The sequence below is a fragment of the Giraffa tippelskirchi genome, chromosome 1, assembly GCF_054371585.1.
Source record: "Giraffa tippelskirchi isolate mGirTip1 chromosome 1, T2T-mGirTip1v1.2.pri, whole genome shotgun sequence".
Taxonomy (NCBI): domain Eukaryota; kingdom Metazoa; phylum Chordata; class Mammalia; order Artiodactyla; family Giraffidae; genus Giraffa; species Giraffa tippelskirchi.
Window position 1 is genome coordinate 90,450,860 of NC_137275.1, and position 20,506 is coordinate 90,471,365.

Consider the following 20,506-nt stretch of genomic DNA (forward strand, 5'->3'; position numbering starts at 1 on the left):
GCATTGCGTCCTCAGCTTGTAGACAACTACAGGGCATATACTTGGAGCCTAGTGACTGTTTCAAGTATGAAAACCATAGCTACCCTGAAGGTGGAATTTGGGCATTGCTGGCCATTACCCTGTGCAACTTGCTGCTGCTGCTGCTGCTGCTAAATTGCTTCAGTCGTGTCCGACTCCACGCAACCCCATAGACGGCAGCCCACCAGGCTCCCCCGTCCCTGGGATTCTCCAGGCAAGAACACTGGAGTGGGTTGCCATTTCCTTCTCCAATGCATGAAAGTGAAAAGTGAAAAGTGAAGTCGCTCAGTCGTGTCCGACTCTTTGCCACCCCATGAATCGCAGCACGTCAGGCCTCCCTGTCCATCACCAACTCCAGCAGTTTACTCAGACTCATGTCCATTGAGTCGGTGATGTCATCCAGCCATCTCATCCTCCATCATCCCCTTCTTCTGCCCCCAATCCTTCCCAGCATCAGGGTCTTTTCCAATGAGTCAGCTCTTCGCATGAGGTGGCCAAAATATTGCAGTTTCAGCTTCAACATCAGTCCTTCCAATGAACACCCAGGGCTGATCTTTAGGATGGACTGGCTGGATCTCCCTGCAGTCCAAGGGACTCTCAAGAGTCTTCTCCAACACCACAGTTCAAAAGCATCAATTCTTCGCTGCTCAGCTTTCTTCACAGTCCAACTGTCACATCCATGCGTGACTACTGGAAAAACCATAACCTTAACTAGACGGACCTTTGTTGGCAAAGTAATGTCTCTGCTTTTTAATATGCTATCTGGGTTGGTCATAACTTTCCTTCCAAGGAGTAAGCATCTTTTAATTTCATGGCTGAAATCACCATCTGCAATGATTTTGGAGCCCCCCAAAAATAAAGTCTGACACTGTTTCCACTGTTTCCCCATTTATTTCCCATGAAGTGATGGGACCAGATGCCATGATCTTAGTTTTCTGAATGTTGAGATTTAAGCCAACTTTTTTCACTCTCCTCTTTCACTTTCATCAAGAGGCTTTTTAGTTCTTCACTTTCTGCCATAAGGATGGTGTCATCTGCATATCTGAGGTGATTGATATTACTCCCGGCAATCTTGATTCCAGCTTATGCTTCTTCCAGCCCAGGGTTTCTCATGATGTCCTCTGCATATAAGTTAAATAAGCAGGGTGACAATATACAGCCTTGACGTACTCCTTTTCCTATTTGGAACCAGTCTGTTGTTCCATGTCCAGTTCTAACTGTTGCTTCCTGACCTGCATACAGGTTTCTCAAGAGGCAGGTCAGATGGTCTGGTATTCCCATCTCTTTCAGAATTTTCCACACTTTATTGTGATCCACACAGTCAAAGGCTTTGGCATAGTCAATAAAGCAGAAATAGATGTTCTTCTGGAAGTCTCTTGCTTTTTTGACGTTCCAGCGGATGTTGGCAATTTGATCTCTGGTTCCTCTGCCTTTTCTAAAACCAGCTTGAACATCTGGAAGTTCACAGTTCACGTATTGCTGAAGCCTGGCTTGGAGAATTTTGAGCATTACTTTACTAGCGTGTGAGATGAGTGCAATTGTGCAGTAGTTTGAGCATTCTTTGGCATTGCCTTTCTTTGGGACTGGGATGAAAACTGACCTTTTCCAGTCCTGTGGCCACTGCTGAGTTTTCCAAATTTGCTGGCATATTGAGTGCAGTGCTTTGACAGCATCATCTTTCAGGATTTGAAATAGCTCAACTGGAATTCCATCACCTCCACTAGCTTTGTTTGTAGTGATGCTTTCCAAGGCCCATTTGACTTCACATTCCAGGATGTCTGGGTCTAGGTAAGTGATCACACCATCGTGATTATTTGGGTCATGAAGATCTTTTTTGTACAGTTCTTCTGTGTATTCTTGCCACCTCTTCTTAATATCTTCTGCTTCTGTTAGGTCCATACCATTTCTGTCCTTTATTGAGCCCATCTTTGCATGAAATGTTCCCTTGGTATCTCTAATTTTCTTGAAGAGATCTCTAGTCTTTTCCATTCTGTTGTTTTCCTCTATTTCTTTTCATTGATCGCTGAGGAAAGCTTTCTTATCTCTCCTTGCTTTTCTTTGGAACTTTCCATTCAAATGGGAATATCTTTCCTTTTCTCCTTTGTTTTTCACTTCTCTTCTTTTCACAGCTATTTGTAAGGCCTCCTCAGACAGCCATTTTGCTTTTTTGCATTTCTTTTCCATGGAGATGGTCTTGATCCCTGTCTCCTATACAATGTCACGAACCTCTGTCCATAGTTCATCAGGCACTCTGTTTATCAGATCTAGTCCCTTAAATCTATTTCTTACTCCTACTGTATAATCATAAGGGATTTGATTGAGGTCATACCTGAATGGTCTAGTGGTTTTCTCTACTTTCTTCAATTTAAGTCTGAATTTGGCAATAAGGAGTTCATGATCTGAGTCACAGTCAGCTCCCAGTCTTGTTTTTGCTGACTGTATAGAGCTTCTCCATCTTTGGCTGCAAAGAATATAATCAGTCTGATTTCGGTGTTGACCATCTGGTGATGTCCATGTGTAGAGTCTTCTCTTGTGTTGTTGGAAGAGGGTGTTTGCTATGACCAGTGCGTTCTCTTGGCAAAACTCTATTAGCCTTTGCCCTACTTCATTCTGTACTCCAAGGCCAAATTTGCCTGTTACTCCAGGTGTTTCTTGACTTCCTACTTTTGCATTCCAGTCCCCTATAATGAAAAGGACAACTTTTTGGGTGTTAGTTCTAAAAGGTTGGTAGGTCTTCATAGAACCATTCAAGTTCAGCTTCTTCAGCATTACTGCTTGGGGCATATGCTTGGATTACCGTGGTATTGAATGGTTTGCCTTGGAAACAAACAGAGATCATTCTGTTGTTTTTCAGATTGCATCCAAGTACTGCATTTCTGACTCTTTTGTTGACCATGATGGCTACTCTATTTCTTCTAAGGGATTCCTGCCCATAGTAGTAGATATAATGGTCATCTGAGTTAAATTCACCCATTCCAATCCATTTTAGTTCACTGATTCCTAGAATGTCGACGTACACTCTTGCCATCTCCTGTGTGACCACTTCCAATTTGCCTTGATTCATGGACCTAACATTCCAGGTTCCTATGCAATATTGCTCTTTACAGCATCGGACCTTGCTTCTATCACCAGTCACATCCACAACTGGGTATTGTTTTTGCTTTGGCTCCATCCCTTCATTCTTTCTGGAGTTATTTCTCCACTGATCTCCAGTAGCATATTGGGCACCTACCAACCTGGGGAGTTCCTCTTTCAGTGTCCTATCATTTTGCCTTTTCTTACTGTTCATGGGGTTCTCAAGGCAAAAATACTGAAGTGGTTTGCGATTCCCTTCTCCAGTGGACCCCATTCTGTCAGAACTCTCCACCATGACCTATCCGTCTTGGGTGGCCCTACACGGCATGGCTTAGTTTCATTGAGTTAGACAAGGCTGTGGTCCATGTGATCAGATTGGCTAGTTCTTGTGATTATGGTTTCAGTGCATCTACCCTCTGATGCCCTCTCGCAACACCTACCATCTTACTTGGGTTTCTCTTACCTTGGACGTGGGTGATCTCTTCACGGCTACTCCAGCAAAGCGCAGCCGCTGCTTCTTACCTTGGACGAAGGGAATCTCCTCATGGCCGCCCCTCCTGACCTTGAACGTGGAGTAGCTCCTCTCGGCCCTCCTGTGCCTGTGCGGCCACCGCTCCTTGGATGTAGGGTTGCTCCTCTCGGCAGCCGCCCCTGACCTCGGACGTTGTTAGGCTTCTTGAAAACAAGAAAATTTGTGGTTATTACATTCCTTCTCACCCGCCAAAGGCCCTATTGGTGCCACCCCGTGTATTCAGTTGTCTCGTACCTTCTTTGCAACCTCTTTATTACAGGCGTCTCTGTTGGGGAAATTTACTCTTGCCCTCTTGATTTGCTAACTTTCCAAACAAAAATGTATTTTAAAAATCCCTGCACCATTAGTTTTAGCCATCTCCTTTATTCCATGTTTAATGATTTAAAAAAAAAAAATTCACAGAATGAGGGTGGTGTGCTACATCTCAAAGAAATACTTAGAAAACAAAACAGCAAATGAATCTTTTTAAGTCTAAAATATATCCAAGCACCCATCCATTTTTCTTTTACCAGTAATTTATAACGTTCAAGGTACTTTGTTGCTTCAGACTAAGAAAGAATAAATTAAGAGCTGTCCATGTTGGTGTATGGCAGAAACCAGCACAATATTGTAAAGCAAATATCTTGCAATAAAAAATTTATTTAAAAAAAAAAAGCTGCCTGATCTTGAGCACTATTTATTGATACTAGACTGAGCAGGTGTCCTGACTGCACACATGCACGTTTTCCAACCATGGCTTTTTTTTTTTTGGTCCTGCTTTATTTGATGGTTTGAACTGACCAAAAATACCAATGTCCTAATATGGTGCTTCCTTAGTTTAAAAATTGGCTCCTTTACCCTTGTAATTTCTTTTTGTGTAATGCAAACAATGAAGTTCTCTAAATAATCAGGTTCTTCCTAACTTGAATTAGACAACAAACTCTACTGTAGAAGAATTTACATTGCAGGGTAAATAGGATCGTTTATATTAAAACACTTGATTCTTGAATTTTGTTTTTTCATGATGATACCTAAAGAACCATCATTTTTAGTCAAGTTAAAAAAATATTTTTATACACGTAAATGGTGTCAAGCACAAGAATATTGGATTTAAATAGAAAGTACAATTTGGTTTTTAAATGAATACCGTATCTCTAAATACCTCTTTCTTTTTTTTTCTGATTTAGTTTCTTTATTAGAGTTATTATAGCCCTTAAAACGCCAAATTTACTAATGTATTGTCATCTGACAAAGCATAATCAAAATACCACTTTCTTACCTGGTTTAACATATTTAAGATCCTATTCATGTTTCCAGGAGCTTCATAATATTTATAAAACTAGAATGGTGAGGAGGAGTGCTTTATTAGAGGCAGTTTTTCCATGAAGTGCCTAGACCTCATGCTACTGCATTTTTAGTTCAACCTGTGAATGTTGTGGGCAACTTAATAATCTCTGTATTTAAGCAGAACCCTGAAAGGTACCTTTTTGCCTTCATTTAAGCACAGATTCTTCATATGCAAAGAGGCAGGTTTAGCAAGTAAAACAGATCTTCATCAACATTTGCTTTTGAAACAGACCTGAGAAAGTTAGGCCATTCTAAATATCTGATAGAAGTACAGTACAGAACTTACTGTTAGATATTCCATTAAGTAAGTTTTATTTTCTTATCTCCTTATTCTTAACAAAAGATAATTCCTTTTTACTTTCCTTTTTGAAAATCCTTTGGCTAAGAATTGTTAAGAAATCCACAAACATGCCAAGGACTCAAATGCCAGTGCTAGTTTCTTTGCCGCTTGATAGCTCCATTTAATAGCAGCATTTGTGACTCTCACTCTCCCAAGGGCCTCAAAAGTACTTTTCCTTTTTTGCCTTCTGATTCCTCCCCCTTCTTCCCCTTCCTTGTTCTTATTCTTCTTCCTCCAAATAAAAACTACACTGCCATAATAAAAATAGACAATTAGATGGATTTATGATTGGATGCATAGAGAGAGGGTTAGATAGAAGTGTGATGAACCAACTCTAGTAGGCTGTTAATGGTAGAATCTAGGTAGAGGGTACAGAGTTCAACATTCAACAATCACTGAATGTTGATTCTTTCAACTTTGCCTTGCATTTAAAAATCGTCATAATAAAACCTTTTAGGAGTGGATGTCCACAGAATCACAGGGGCTTTCACTAGCTGTTTAAATAGTTTGCTATTATATTATTAGCTAAAAATGAAAATAAGTACATGAAATGGTCTTTACAAATGAAGTCACCAAACTGTTGATTTCAATGGTTTTCATGTTTGAAATTCACATTAGGCCATGCTAAATAATTAAGAATGCATACAATGAGTCAGGTGTATGATAATGACCACATTGTTACAATAGGAAATTGGTTAAATAAATTGGGTATAGGTAATTAATAAAATTTTCATAGCCATTAAAACTTCCCGTGTAGACACAAATTCATAGACACAGAAAGATTTATATTATAATGTTTCCTATGCTGTCTAGAAAATTATGAACTTACAGGTATAGTTAGAAGTACATATATTAAAAATAGAAAAGTACATAGAAAAATGACTTTTTCTCTCATATAGATCTTTTTAAATTCACATTTTCTGTTTTTTCCTAAAAGTTTCCCAATGTTTTAATTTTAGTAATGAAAGAAAGAAGGAAAATACAAAAGAAAAAAGGCATACTATTTTTCTGTGAAAATGGAATGGGGAAACTTGGTATCTGTAAATAATTTTTGATCACGCCCAAAAAATTATCTGCATTTTTCCTTTTATCTATATCACTGAACTTCCCTGTAGCTCAAACGGTAAAGAATCTGCCCGCAATGCAGGAGACCAGGATTCGATCCCTGGGTCGGGAAGATCCTCCAGAGAAGGAAATGGCAATCCACTCCAGTATTCTTGCCTGGAGAATTCCATGGACAGAGAACCCTAGCAGGCTACAGTTTGTGGGGTCGCAAAGAGTCGGACAAGAGTGAGCAACTAACACACACACATGTCACTGAAAGCTACCCTTATATTTTTTTAATCTTGCTCTGATGAACAGTGCATTTGAAATATGTTAAAACAAATACTTTTATTCATTCTTCTGAAGATATTTTAGTAGACTTAACTAGTGGCTTTTGAAAGGAAAGTTAAGATGTTTTCATACTGCTAGGCCCAAGGCATTTTGTGCTTGGAAATGCCCTATCTTCTATCTCTAATTACATTAAATTTCTGTGTCTGACTCATGAGGAAAGGAAGCTTCAAAGCAGAAATAAGAAAATCTAATTTATTTCTAAATGCAATAACAATTGATATATTTTAGACAATGTGACACCTGTGTTCCAAGTGTCTTAACCAGAAGAATTAAGAGTTCACAGATGTGCCAGTTAGAGAATAAAAATGTTTTTATTATTATAGGTCTCTTTCCTCCAAGGAGATTTAAGCAGTGTGCTGAAATTAGATAATCTTTATACTGTGTCTCTGAGAGGGATAGAGGGAAGAGACTATTACCGTCAATTTTTATTCTTCCAGTAACATTTATTAAACACTTTGTTTATGACTGTGAAGTTAATTTTACACTTACTGTTTCCTCTCTTTCAAAGACATTTTTTCATAGATTTTTCTGTCAGTGACAATCAATAGAATAGTTGTGTTAGTCACTCAGTCGTGTCCGACCCATTGGGACCCCATGGACTGAGGCCCAACCAGGCTTCTCTGTTCATGGAATTCTCCAGGCGAGAACACTGGAGTGGGTTGCCATTTCCTCCTCCAAAGGAATAGTTAGGTAAGAATAAAAGTAAAATTAAGCAAAAAGAGCTCTCACCTCTGGGTTCCAGTTCTCTAATCCTCTCGTAGTGGGTCACATGGAATGGTTTTCACTTACGTCTGTACCACTCTTCCTGTATGCTGCTAGTCTAGTGCACCGGCGCCTTCCTAGTCCCTGCAATACATAATGTGTCACTGTCTTCATCTCTTTCCCAGGTAAAATGTCCAGTGATCGAGCTTTAAGGAAGCAGCAACAGTTGAACAACCTTGTTTATATGGTGACAAATCAGGCCAAACCTGGTGACAGAATTGTGGATTTCTGTAGCGGTGGGGTATCGTATCTCTTCTTTATTCTCTTTAGTCTTTCCAAGACGAAGTGACTTTACTATCTTACACTCAAGGTCATGTTTTTATATGACAAGATTGTTGTCTCAGAACAAACAAAAGCCTGAGAGACCAAAGTTAACTTGCTCCTTTTCTTGCCTTTTTCAGGGCCATGTTGGGATTGTCCTAGCTCACATGCTGCCATCATGCCAGGTAAAGTCTGAATGATAGATGATAAGAAACTGCGCAATTCAATTAGCTGAGTCTGGCTTATCCCTCTTTGAGTTTACAGTCATTCACTGAGGTCACATATGAGGCACAGGCATTTTATTTTTCGTTGAACTACACTTCTAAGATTCAGAATCTTAGGGGAAAAGAGTAGGGCCACAATACAGTTTTTATTTTTTATAAAATAAATAATTATTTCACTGTTAAATAATTAATGATGAAACCAGTTTAATTGTCAACATACTTTTGTACTTGAAATACTAGCTTCTGAAACTTGTTGAACATATTCTTTGGTGCCTTGGTTTTTAGTCATTGTATCAGAATTGTAAAAATATTTTTTAAAGAAAGAGATAAACCCCAGATCTACCACTCTGATCCACCAAATGCATTTCCCCCCATTTTCTCATTAAGCCATTGTTCAGAAGGACGCTTGTTGCTGCAAATTCTAAGGCTGCAAATACAATTTCAGCCACCTGCTTTCACTCAATCGTATGTCATAAATGTTTTTTCCTATTGCAGGTAGTTTTAAATATCATCACTGAAATGTGACTTCATAATATGGTTTTGAGTAAATGTACTGTAATTTATACAATCACCATCACCATTTGTTAGAAGTTTGTGCCGTTTTTAGTCTTCTGTCACAGTAAATCATTTCCTCCCAGCTTTTAGCATAAAAGCTAGAACTTGATGTCATTTTTTCAAATTACAGTTCTTTGCTTGTGAGCTCTCTGGAAATTACAAAATAATTAAAGTGATTATTCTCAGAAGAAAAAATGTGGAAGAATTCATAGACTGGCCAGAATGATAGAGAGCAGAAGGTATTGTTCTTTGTCTTTGTTAGTAAATAAGTGAGGAATATGAGGAGAAACAGGCAGGCATCTGTTTCATCACCAAGGAAAACAACAATTTCATGGTTGGAGGAAGAGGAAGAGAGCTCACAGAGCAGAATCCTGGAGATGCAGAGTCAGGGTCTGGTGTCTTTTCTTCCCTTCCTAAAAGGTCTGGAAACTTAGAGATGTTGAAATTGGAGAAGGAAAATCTTGGCTAGAATAAAGGCTGGAAAACCTTTGACACCAAATATCCTGTGACAAGCTTTTTATACAAAAAGATCCAGAATTTTTCCATAAAGACAAATGTAAGGACAAAATAAGGACCAAACTAAGAATGAGAATGATGAAAGTGACTTAAGTCTGCCACTTTTCTTCATCCAAATCAATGATGTCTCCTCTCTTCCTTGGCCTGGATTACTATTAGAAATTTGTAACTTGTTGCCGTGCCTTTTGCCTTGGCCCCACCAATCCATACTATGCATTGCAAGCAACTGGTTGTCCTTTTATCACAGGTGATCTGGCTCCTGTTACCTCTCCAGTCTGATTTCTACCCTCCACACCCTGTCTCCCCACTCTCAGCTCCAGCATCACTCACTGTACCCCCAATTCTACCAGTCTTCTCAGTTCTTCAAACCCACTGTGTCTTTCTCACCTTGAGCCTTTATTCGTATTTCTCTCTCCACCAGAAACACTTCTTCCTTCCTACAGCTAATTTCTATTCATTTTTCAGGCCTCAATTAATATGTTACTCTTTAATATTAAATGACTAAAACCTCTTAGTCATCAAGTTTACATGCTTTGATAACACATTATATGTCTTTCATTAAATACTTACCACTCACTGTATTATAATTGCCTAGCTCACTTATATCACCATATCTATAAGCTCCAAGAGTTCGTTTTTGTAATGTATTATCTTGCATATGTCCTAGCACAAGATAGTGAAAATGAAGTGAAAGTGAAAATCACTCAGTTGTGTCTGACTCTTTGCGACCCCACGGACAGTATAGCCTGCCAGACTCCTCTGTCTATGAAATTCTCCAGGCCAGAATACTGGAGTGGGTAGCTGTTCCCTTCTCCAAAGGATCTTTCCAACCCAGGGATCCAACCCAGGTCTCCTGCATTGCAGGTGGTTTCTTTACTGTCTGAGCCACCAGGGAAGCACAACAATAAGGATCAATATAATATGATCAACATTATTAAAGCTAGTAAATACAGTAATAATACTTTGCTTTAATGTCTAACTTAGGTTACTGAATATACCATTGTTTCCTGTGTGAAATCTAGGTTATACTAATAGAAAACAAGGAATTATCATTAATTCGTGCTAAGAAGAGAAGTGATGAACTAGGTTTAAGCAACATTTGGTTCATTCAAGCAAATATGGAGTATTTTACAGGGATGTTTAATATTGGGGTAAGTAATCACGCAATTTCAGTTTCTTTAACTAAATAAGAGAAATGAAATGTCCTAGAGTAAATAAAGGAGATACATTTATTTTCTTTGCTAAAGAAGAAATTTATAACTTTTGTTTTCTACTATCTGTAAAGTATACCTTATTAATGAATATTACTTCATTCATAGCATTTTATTATTACATGGTAAAAATAATATTTGTTCCTCTACCAGACAAGAACTTTATTTTCTTCACTGCAAAATCCCCAGTGCCTGAAAAAATGTTTGACACATGGCAAGTACTTTAAAAATGGTTACTAATTGAATGAATTGTAATGAAGATGACTTCCCTTGGTTTATTCCACATTTTTAGAAGGTAGTGAAAGAAAAGAAAAACAAAGAATATAATAGAAATAGTTTGTTTATATGTGTAACTAATTCACTTTGCTGTACACCTGAAACTAACACAATATTTAAATCAACTATACTCCAATAAAAAAAAAAATAAGCTGCAAATACTTGAGTTGCTTTCAGATAATTCTTTCTTTAGCAAGGATTTGATATCTTCATGTATTCTGAGCTTCTAGTATAAAATGTATTGGTGATGTTTTTGAAAGCTTCAAATCAAATTGTTATTGTTTGATACCACTAGAAGACCAAAGATAATGTGATTCTGCCAGTTCATTTAAATCCAGGGCTGTACACTCCGGTGGAATTTGAGTTTCAATAAGATGTTAGCATTGCTGCTGTTCTTATATCTGTCTTGAATATTTTTTCTTATTTTTGTTGTACTAAATGCTCGATATAGAAAACTACATAATAATATAAGGAAGAATCACCAGTATTTCTGCTAGTGAGAGATAATACTATCAAAACTCTTTGGTCTTTGTATATTTATACACACAAACAAATGCATATTTACATATACCTTGAGATCTTGCTTTACCTGAAATTGTCATAAATACTTTCCCTACTCATTAATCATGTTCCTTTTCTGTTGTTATTATAATTGTTATTTATTATATATGTCTAATGATATATCAATTAAGACTTTTGATTCCTTTGCCTAATGACTTGACAGGAAGGTTGTGCAATTTGCATTCCCAACTGTATATGTTCACATAGCATATACAGTGTGCTTGTCTAGTTGAAATTCTTGTCCAATCTTAGAAGTCCAGACATTTCGTAGTACTTATGATTTTTGTTCAGTCAGTGAAATTCATTTCTTAAATATCAACTTCTGTAAAATTGTGAGACTTATTGTTATACAGCCTGAAAAGAATGCAACGTGTTTCCTTTGTGGACATGATATAGATTGGTTATCTCAAGCAAAGTTTATGGAAAGAGAAGTAAACTTCTAAGAAACCTGTTAGGAAGGATATTTAGGAAAATATAAACATCTGATACAGCAAGTTCAAATTAAATATATATATATATGTACCACTTAAATTTTACATAAATGTTGAGGTAGAGGATAGAGCTTCTCCCTAAAACAGGCCATTAAACCAATGCCCATGTTACCAGTACACCAGGAAGAGTGTATAAAGTAGCATTTACTCACCTCTCAAATCACAAAATTCCCAGCCGATCAACCATGTATCTCTTTACCCTTCCATGGCTTGTAGATGATAAATCATTCTGGCATGTTCTTATACTTTTCAAGGTCATGTAATTCACTAACACCAACTAGCAAAGTATATGTCTTTTGGGAAGTGACATTTTTCTCTATGTCTCATAATAATATACCCATAATGGTTCTTTTTTTCTTTCATAATTACCTTTGTCAAGATATAAGAAAAATGAATTAAAATTATTTGGAGGATTAAACCAAAATTAGATTTAAGAATATAATTTGCCTAGGAGGATAATTGAAGTATTGTCAGTAGATAAATCAAACCGAATACATCAGTGGCTCTTCTATGTGAAATAGACTCTAGTGAAAACACTGTAGCTAGAGAAGAAATCAGAATAACCAGGTATTGGGAATGTAGTAAAGCTCTATTAATTCGGTTTTGTGGTATTTCAAATAAGGGTTTGCTGCTGCTGCTGCTAAGTCGTTTCAGTCGTGTCCAACTCTGCACAACCCCATAGACAGCAGCCCACCAGGCTTCTCTGTCCCTGGGATTCTTCAGGCAAGAATACTGGAGTGGGTTGTCATTTCCTTCCCCAATGCATGCATGCATGCTAAGTTGCTTCAGTTGTGTCCGACTCTGTGCGACCCTATGGACAGCAGCCCACCAGGCTCCTCCGTCCACAGGATCCTCTAGGCAAGAATACTGGAGTGGGTTGCCATTTCCTTTTCCAAAATAAGGGTTTAGTTAGTGTTTATCTTTGCTTAGTAAATACCTTTTCTTTTGTTATTGGATTCATGTCAATGTATGGCAAAACAAATACAGTATTGTAAAGTTAAAAAATAGAAAATAAACTAATTAAAAAAAAAAATCAATGCTGTAAACAAGATTTTAAAGGGAGATTTTTAAAGTCCTCAAACCAACTATCTTTAGAAACTTCAGACAAATCAATTATATGTAAGAACTGAAATACTTATTATTTGTCTTATCTCCATTAATACAATGACCAGTATCAGGCAAAAATGGATAGATTTACTAACTTTATAAAACTAGTGTGACTTGAAATAATGGAAGAAAACAAATCTAAATATTTTTAGGTCTTTCAACAAGGTCTTCCATCACGCCAAGGGCTGTGCTTCCCCCTTGTAACCAGAATCAGTAAGGTACCACCACATATTCCAAAGAGCACTTGTAGTTTCTGATTTCCCTTGTGTTTATTTGAGAAATACATTTCCTTAGAAATACAAATATCTAATAAGCTTATTAGAAACATTCAAAGTCTCTAGTAACCAAATGCATTTCAACTTGAACAACAATGATATTCTGTTCTTGTTCTTAATATTTGCAGGGACTTTAAAAGGATTACTCATGACTGTAAGACTTCTGTGAGGAGCCCAAATCATATAGGAGCTTTGAAATTTTTCATTTACATGATGTTTGTAATGATTTGTTAATGACAGGAAATGTTAGTTATAATGGTAAACAGAGAAAATTTTATTAACATAATTGTTCTGTGCCTGCATACTCAGTCACTCAGTCGTACCCAGCTCTTTGCAGCCCCATGGACTGTAGCCCACCAGGCTTCTCTGTCCATGAATTTTCCAGGCAAGAATACTGGAGTGGGTTGCCATTTCCTACTCTGGGGAAATATATTGGTTAAGAGAATGCATTTTAAGATTGAATTTAACTTGTGCTAAAGTCTCAGTTTGGCCACTTACTAGTTGTATTGCCTTGGGCAACTTATTTAAACTCACCCTCAGTCCTTAATTTTTTCACTTATGAAATGAGAATAAAATATTTGGCTCATGGGATGTATATACAATGTTCATGAAGCACTTAGCAGGTTGCCTTGCATTTAGGAAGTACTCAAAAAATTGGGCTTTTACTCTGTGCAGTGTGATCTCAACCATGTGAAAACTGCATTAAAAAGGATGGGAGGAAAGTAAGTTAATATTTATTTTTTTAAGGTGGCTATCTCTATATACTATGTAATAATATTTTTTATTCAGTATTTTCAAAATATTCCACATTTAGCATTATCATTTTTATATTCATAATAATGTAAACAGTAAAATTAGAAGAAATAAATATATGTGCTTAATATTTTATAGATAGATACCTAGCTTATTTAGCCAAGAAAGAATAATAGAGCTAAGGAGCACTGTAAGATATCTAAGAATTCTGAACCTATCAGATATATATATATAATTCACTCAATCGTATCTGACTCTTTGCAACCCCATGGACTGTGGCCCGCCAGGCTCCTCTGTCCATGAAATTCTCCAGGCAAGAATACTGGACTGGGTAGCCATTCTCCTCTCCAGATATGTATATGTAATTTATTTAAAACAAGTAATGGATTATTATAGAAACACCCTTCGATTGCCTTATTCTGATTTTGATTATAATGGCTATTAATGTCCTGAAGAAAATACAAAAGTCTTTTCAAAATTAAGAAACATCTGAGAAGGTTTTTTTCTTCCAGTTTGGATATATGCAGCTGTATGACCCTGAAATGATTATGTGTTAGGAGGGAATGTTTGTGCCTCACCTCCACCATCAAAAAATTCATGTGTTGAATTCCTTAACCCCTAATGTGATGGTCGGAGAAGGCAATGGCACCCCACTCCAGTACTCTTGCCTGGAAAATCCCATGGACGGAGGAGCCTGCTAAGCTACAGTCCATGGGGTCGCTAAGAGTTGGACACGACTGAGCGACTTCACTTTCACTTTTCCCTTTCATGCACTGGAGAAGGAAATGGCAACCCACTCCAGTGTTCTTGCCTGGAGAATCCCAAGGATGACGGAGCCTGGTGGGCTGCCATCTGTGGGGTCGCACAGAGTCGGACACAACTGAAGCGACTTAGCAGCAGCAGCAGCAATGTGATGGTATTAGGAGGTGAGATGTTTGGGAGGTAATTGGGTCATAAGAGTGGTGCTCTCCTGAGTGGAATTAATGCCCTTGTAAGAAGAGAAACACACTTGCGCCCCTTCTTAGCTCTCCACCATATAGAGATACAGTGAGAAGACAGCCATCTGCAAAGCAGGAAGAGGGTCCTCACTATCAGACCTGCCAGCATTCTGATCTTGGACTTCTCAGACTCCAAAACTGAGAAAAAAATAAATATTTGCTGTTTGAACCACCAAGTTTATGATAGTTTTTAAAGAGCATCCCAAACTAAAACAATATATATCAATTACCATACCCTAAAAAGGGCAACCTAGACAAGATTATTTAAGTGGACCTTTCAAGGCTATTTTTTAAAATTAAAGATTTATGTTTTTTATCTTATTTCTTGGCTGTAGTGGATCTTTGTTGCTGCACACAGGCTTATTCTAGTTGCAGTGAGCTACTCTTAGTTGCATAGGAGGGCTTCTCCTTGCAGTGGCTTCTCTTGTTGCAGAGCACAGGTTCTAGGCGTGCAGGCTTCCGTAGTTGTAGTAGTCGGCTCAGTACCTGTGACTTGCGGGCTCTAAAGCACAGTCTCAGTAGTTGTGATGCATGGGCTTAGCTGCTCTGAGGCACATGGGATCTTCCCAAATCAAGTATAGAACCAGTGTCCCCTACATTGCAAGGCAAATTCTTGACCACTGGACCACCAGGGAAGCCCTTTAAAGCTATTTTTTAAAGAAGTCTATTATTGCCTTCTTGTCTAGTGTAAGATAATCATTATTATGAAAACTTACTTCATAAGATTTTACTTTTTAAGACTTAATTCATAATGTGTATTAATACCTAGTCTCTCAAACAATATAACAAAAACCTTGTTACCAAACACTATTACTGAAAGGGCCACGACTATGGAAAACACACCTTGCGTATGAAACAAAAATTGTGTCAGTGTTGAACAACCTGCCCACCAAAATGTTTTAGTTAGATAATTTCAATCATAACATAGGATCATCTAAAACAGGTGATAAGGTATGGATTCCTAACAATATTGGTAAATATTTTCTACTTATCAACATATATAACAGTCTCTATAAACACTTTATTTTTGAATTATCTGTATTTACTTTTTTCTGTTTCACCCATAACAATTTTAATATGATTGTTTATCATTCATCAGTGCTGAGTGCTTAATTACAAGCTCATTTCTATATGTTAGTGTACAATTAGAATATGCATTTGTAGAATGTGATTCAGTAACACGTCAGATGAATGATTTATATACTCCTTGTTTTAAAGGAAAAGGTACTTGAGAAATTATATATTCTGTAAATGCAATTTTTTAAAAAAATCATTAAGGCAGTGAAAGACTCTCCAGGTGAGGGTGGCAGATAGAGGTATTGCAACCCCCTTCTCCCCAAGAAAGATCAGACCCCTAAATAAAGAAAACAAGAGCCAGAAAAATCATACTCCATCTCTGATGAGACAGTGTTCAAGATTCTATAACTTGAACTACAATAGTTGAAGATAGAAAGCAGATTGAAGAAAAAATTACTGAGTAGAGAAGAGGACGATCAAACTTAATGCATGGGGAGAGGGAGTGTCAAGAGGGCTATCAGGATTGCTCTCCCACAATCCCAGAAAATTTCAGGAATTTAGGATGCCAGAAACCTCATAGGAAGAGGATAAGAGGGGGCTGAATCATGTTTAATTAAACATTGTATTCAGAGACCCAGAGTCCTGCCACCATCTTGTGTAGACAAGTAACTATTTCCCCCAACTCCTGTGAGAGACCAGAAGCTTATTCTATGAGAATGGTGTAACAGAGACTCTCCAAGTATAGGGAGAGGAGAGCAAGAATGATGTGACTCTGAAAATAAGAACTAAGTGCCCTTAATTCCAGGATTCCTTCAGAAGCTAGAATCATCTCCTCAATCAAAGAGGTTAAAAGAGCCTCCTCCACAGAATCAGAACCATCCCCAGAGAAAATACTAGAGCTATAATTAAAAAAAAAAACAAAAAAACAGCTGGCCACCTATTTACGCAGTCACTAAGGAAGCTCACCTTCAAGCCTTTCACTCAGACTTCCATCAACTTTTTAGTGATTCACTCTTGTATGAACTGACAGCTAAGGAATATCAAATGTGGAAAACTTCCAAAATAAAGGAGATTAAAGCAAAAAACATGACAAAGCGTCTCCTTTTTATTCAAGGAGAGCTCAGAGAAGATATTGCATGAATGAAACAGAGATAAAATGAAAAAGAAGTGAACCATCAGAGAACAAGAAAGAAAACACATGTTAGCCAAAATAAAAAGCAAGTGGAAAATCTAAAACGTGAAGTATAGGACATCATGTGAAAAAACAGGACAAAAAAAAAATGACAGAGATAGGGACTGAAAGAAGCATTTTTCTTTTTCCAATAAAGGTTTAGTCCATGAATCCAATACGTCAATAATAGGAGAACCAGAAAGAAAAAACAGATAAAATGAAGGAGAGAAAAATATCAAAGAATTAATATAAGAAAATGTGTAAGTAAACAAAAGTATGTTTCTCTTGTCTGAAAAACCCCACTTAAAAAAAAAATGACCTAAAGCAAGGCACATTGTTGTGGGGAATTGTGGGGCGGGGAGGGTGGGGGGCTGGGGTAGGGGGTGGGGGAGTGTTGTGATAAAAAGAAGTTCCTGACAGTTTCCAAAGAGAAAAAACAAATAGGTCACATACAGAAAATTTGAAATCATAATGCCATCACACTTCTTAATAGCCACATGGGAAGCTAGAAGAGAGTGAAGCAATGCCTTCAAAATTGTAAAAGACACTTTCCAACCTACAGTGTTATGCCTGACCAATCAGTCAATCATGTATGCAAGTAATAAAGAAAATGTCAAGGTCTCAAGAAAATGTACATCAGGAAACTATGTAGAAGATGTGTATCACCAAAATAAGAGTAAATAATAAAAAGGATTCAGTTCAGTCACTCTGTCGTGTCTGACTCTTTGCGACACCATGGACTGCAGCACATCAGGGCCTCCCTGTCCATTACCAACTCCCAGAGTTTACTCAAACTCATGTCCATTGAGTCAGTGATGCCATCCAACCATCTTATCCTCTGTCGTCCCCTTCTCCTCCCGCCTTCAATCTTTCCCAGTGTCAGGGTCTTTTCCAGTGAGTCAGTTCTCCACATCATGTGGCCAAAGTATTGGAGTTTCAGCTTCGGCATCAGTCCTTGCAATGAATATTCAGAACTGATTTCCTTTAGGATGGACTGGTTGGATTTCCTTGCTATCCAAAAGACTCTCAATAGTCTTCTCCAACACCAGAGTTCAAAAGCATCAGTTCTTCAGCGCTCAACTTTCTTTATGGTCCAACTCTCACATCCATACATAACTACTGGAAAAACCATAGCTTTGACTAGATGGACCTTTGTCAACAAAGTAATGTCTCTGCTTTTTAATATGCTGTCTAGGTTGGTCATAACTTTCCTTCCAAGGAGTAAGTGTCTTTTAATTTCATGGCTGCAGTCGTCATCATCTGCAGTGATTTTGGAGCCCAAAAAATAAAGTCTGTCATTATTTCCCCATCTACTTGCCATGAAGTGATAGGACCAGATGCCATGATCTTAGTTTTCTGAATGTTGAGTTTTAAGCCAACTTTTTCACTCTCCTCTTTCACTTTCATCAAGAGGCTTTTTAGTTCTTCTTTGCTTTCTGCCATGAGTGTGGTGTCATCTGCCTATCTGAGGTTATTGATATTTCTCCCAGCAATCTTGATTCTAGCTTGTGCTTCATCCAGTCTGGTATTTCTCATGATGTACTCTGCGTATAAGTTAAATAAGCAGGATGACAATATACAGCCTTGACGTACTCCTTTTCCTGTTTGGAACCAGTCTGTTGTTCCATGTCTGGTTCTAACTGTTGCTTCTTGACCTGCATACAGATTTCTCAGGAGGCAGGTCAGGTGGTCTGGTATTCCCATCTCTTTAAGACTTTTCCACGGCTGTTGTAATCCACACAAAGGCTTTGGCATAGTCAATAAAGCAGAAATAGATGTTTTTCTGGAACTCTCTTGCTTTTTCGATGATCCAGAGGATGTTGGCAGTTTGATCTCTGGTTCTTCTTCCTTTTCTAAATGCAACTTGAACATCTGGAAGTTCACGGTTCATGTGTTGTTGAAGCCTGGCTTGGAGAATTTTGAGCATCACTTTGCTAGCATGTGAGATGAGTGCAATTGTGCAGTAGTTTGAGCATTCTTTGGCATTGCCTTTCTTTGGGATTGGAATGAAACCTGACCTTTTCCAGTCCTGTGGCCACTTCTGAGTTTTCCAAATTTGCTGGCATATTGAGTGCAGCACTTTCACAGCATCATCTTTGAGGATTTGAAATAGCTCAACTGGAATTCCATCACCTCCACTAGCTTTGTTCCTAGTGATGCTTCCTAACGCCCACTTGATTCCAGGATGTCTGGCTCTAGGTGAGTGATCACACCATCATGATTCTCTGGGTCATGAAGATCTTTTTTGTATAGTTCTGTGTATTCTTGCCACCTCTTCTTAATACCTTCTTCCTCTGTTAGGTCCATACCATATCTGTCCTTTATTGTGCCCGTCTTTGCATGAAATGTTCACTTGATATCTCTAATTTTCTTGAAGGGATCTCTAGTCTTTCCCATTCTATTGTTTTCCTCTATTTCTTCGCATTGACCACTGAGGAAAGCTTTCTTATCTCTCCTTGCTATTTTTGGAGCTCTACATTCAAATGGGTATATCTTTCCTTTTCTCCTTTGCTTTTCACCTCTCTTCTTTTCTCAGCTATTTGTAAGGCCTCCCAAGGCAACCATTTTGCCATTTTGCATTTCTTTTACTTGGGGATGGCCTTGATCACTGCCTCCTATACATTGTCATGAACCTCAGTCCATAGTTCTTCAGGCATTCTATCAGATCTAATCCCTTGAATCTATTTGTCACTTCCACTGTATAATTATAAGGGGTTTGATTTAGGTCGTACCTGAATGGTCTAGAACTAACACCCAAAAACGATGTCCTTTTCATTATAGGGGACTGAAATGCAAAAGTAGGAATCAAGAAATAGCTGGCGTAACAGGCAAATTTCACATTGGAGTACAGAATGAAGCAGGGCAAAGGTTAACAGAGTTTTGCCAAGAGAACACACTGGTCATAGCAAACACCTCTTCCAACAACACAAGAGAAGACTCTACACATGGACATCACCAGATGGTCAACACCGAAATCAGATTGATTATATTCTTTGCAGCCAAAATGGAGAAGCTCTATACAGTCAGCAAAAGCAAGACTGGGAGCTGACTGTGGCTCAGACCATGAACTGCTTATTGCCAAATTCAGACTTAAATTGAAGAAAGTAGGGAAAACCACTAGGCCACTCAATGGACATGAGTTTGAATAAACTCCGGGAGTTATTGATGGACAGGGAGGCCTGGCGTGCTTCAGTCCATGGGGGTAGCAAAGAGTCGGACACGACTGAGTGACTGAACCGAACTCAATTGAATGGTCTAGTGGTTTTCCTTACTTTCTTTAAGTCTGAATTTGGCAATAAGGAATTTATGATCTGAGCCACAGTCAGCTCCCGGTCTTGTTTTTGCTGACTGTATAGTTTCTCCATCTTTGGCTAGATGAAAGATGGAATAAAAAGGAATAAGTGGTATCTAATATAAGAGTGGGTGAAGGGACTTCTTAGTCTGATGGCAAAGGAGAGTCACAGGACCAGACAAAGCTAGGTGTTAGGCCTAGAAAGCTGTGAATCCAGGTGTTAGTAAAAGGTCAGAAGGCCCATGAAAGATGTCTTCAGGAAAGAAAAATGGAACTGGCCAATTACTTGACAATTTTCACAGAGTTGAAAATTGTACCATAGGACATTTTACAGAGCTTTTGTGCAGGGA

At 38.1% G+C, this 20,506-nt stretch overlaps 1 protein-coding gene across 11 annotated transcripts in view; it reads left to right on the forward strand.

The window, feature by feature from the left end:
- Window positions 1–20,506, forward strand: part of GSTCD (glutathione S-transferase C-terminal domain containing) — a 142,865-nt gene that overhangs the window by 103,109 nt on the left and 19,250 nt on the right. For all 11 annotated transcript variants that reach the window (XR_014051789.1, XR_014051788.1, XR_014051786.1 and 8 more), the window contains exons 6-8: window positions 7,574–7,689; window positions 7,850–7,894; window positions 10,027–10,155. Coding sequence is in view for 4 of the 11 variants with exons in the window: in XM_081484190.1 (XP_081340316.1) it covers window positions 7,574–7,689; window positions 7,850–7,894; window positions 10,027–10,155 (290 nt within the window). In the remaining 7 variants the exon portion in view is untranslated. The remainder of the gene's footprint in view (window positions 1–7,573; window positions 7,690–7,849; window positions 7,895–10,026; window positions 10,156–20,506) is intronic.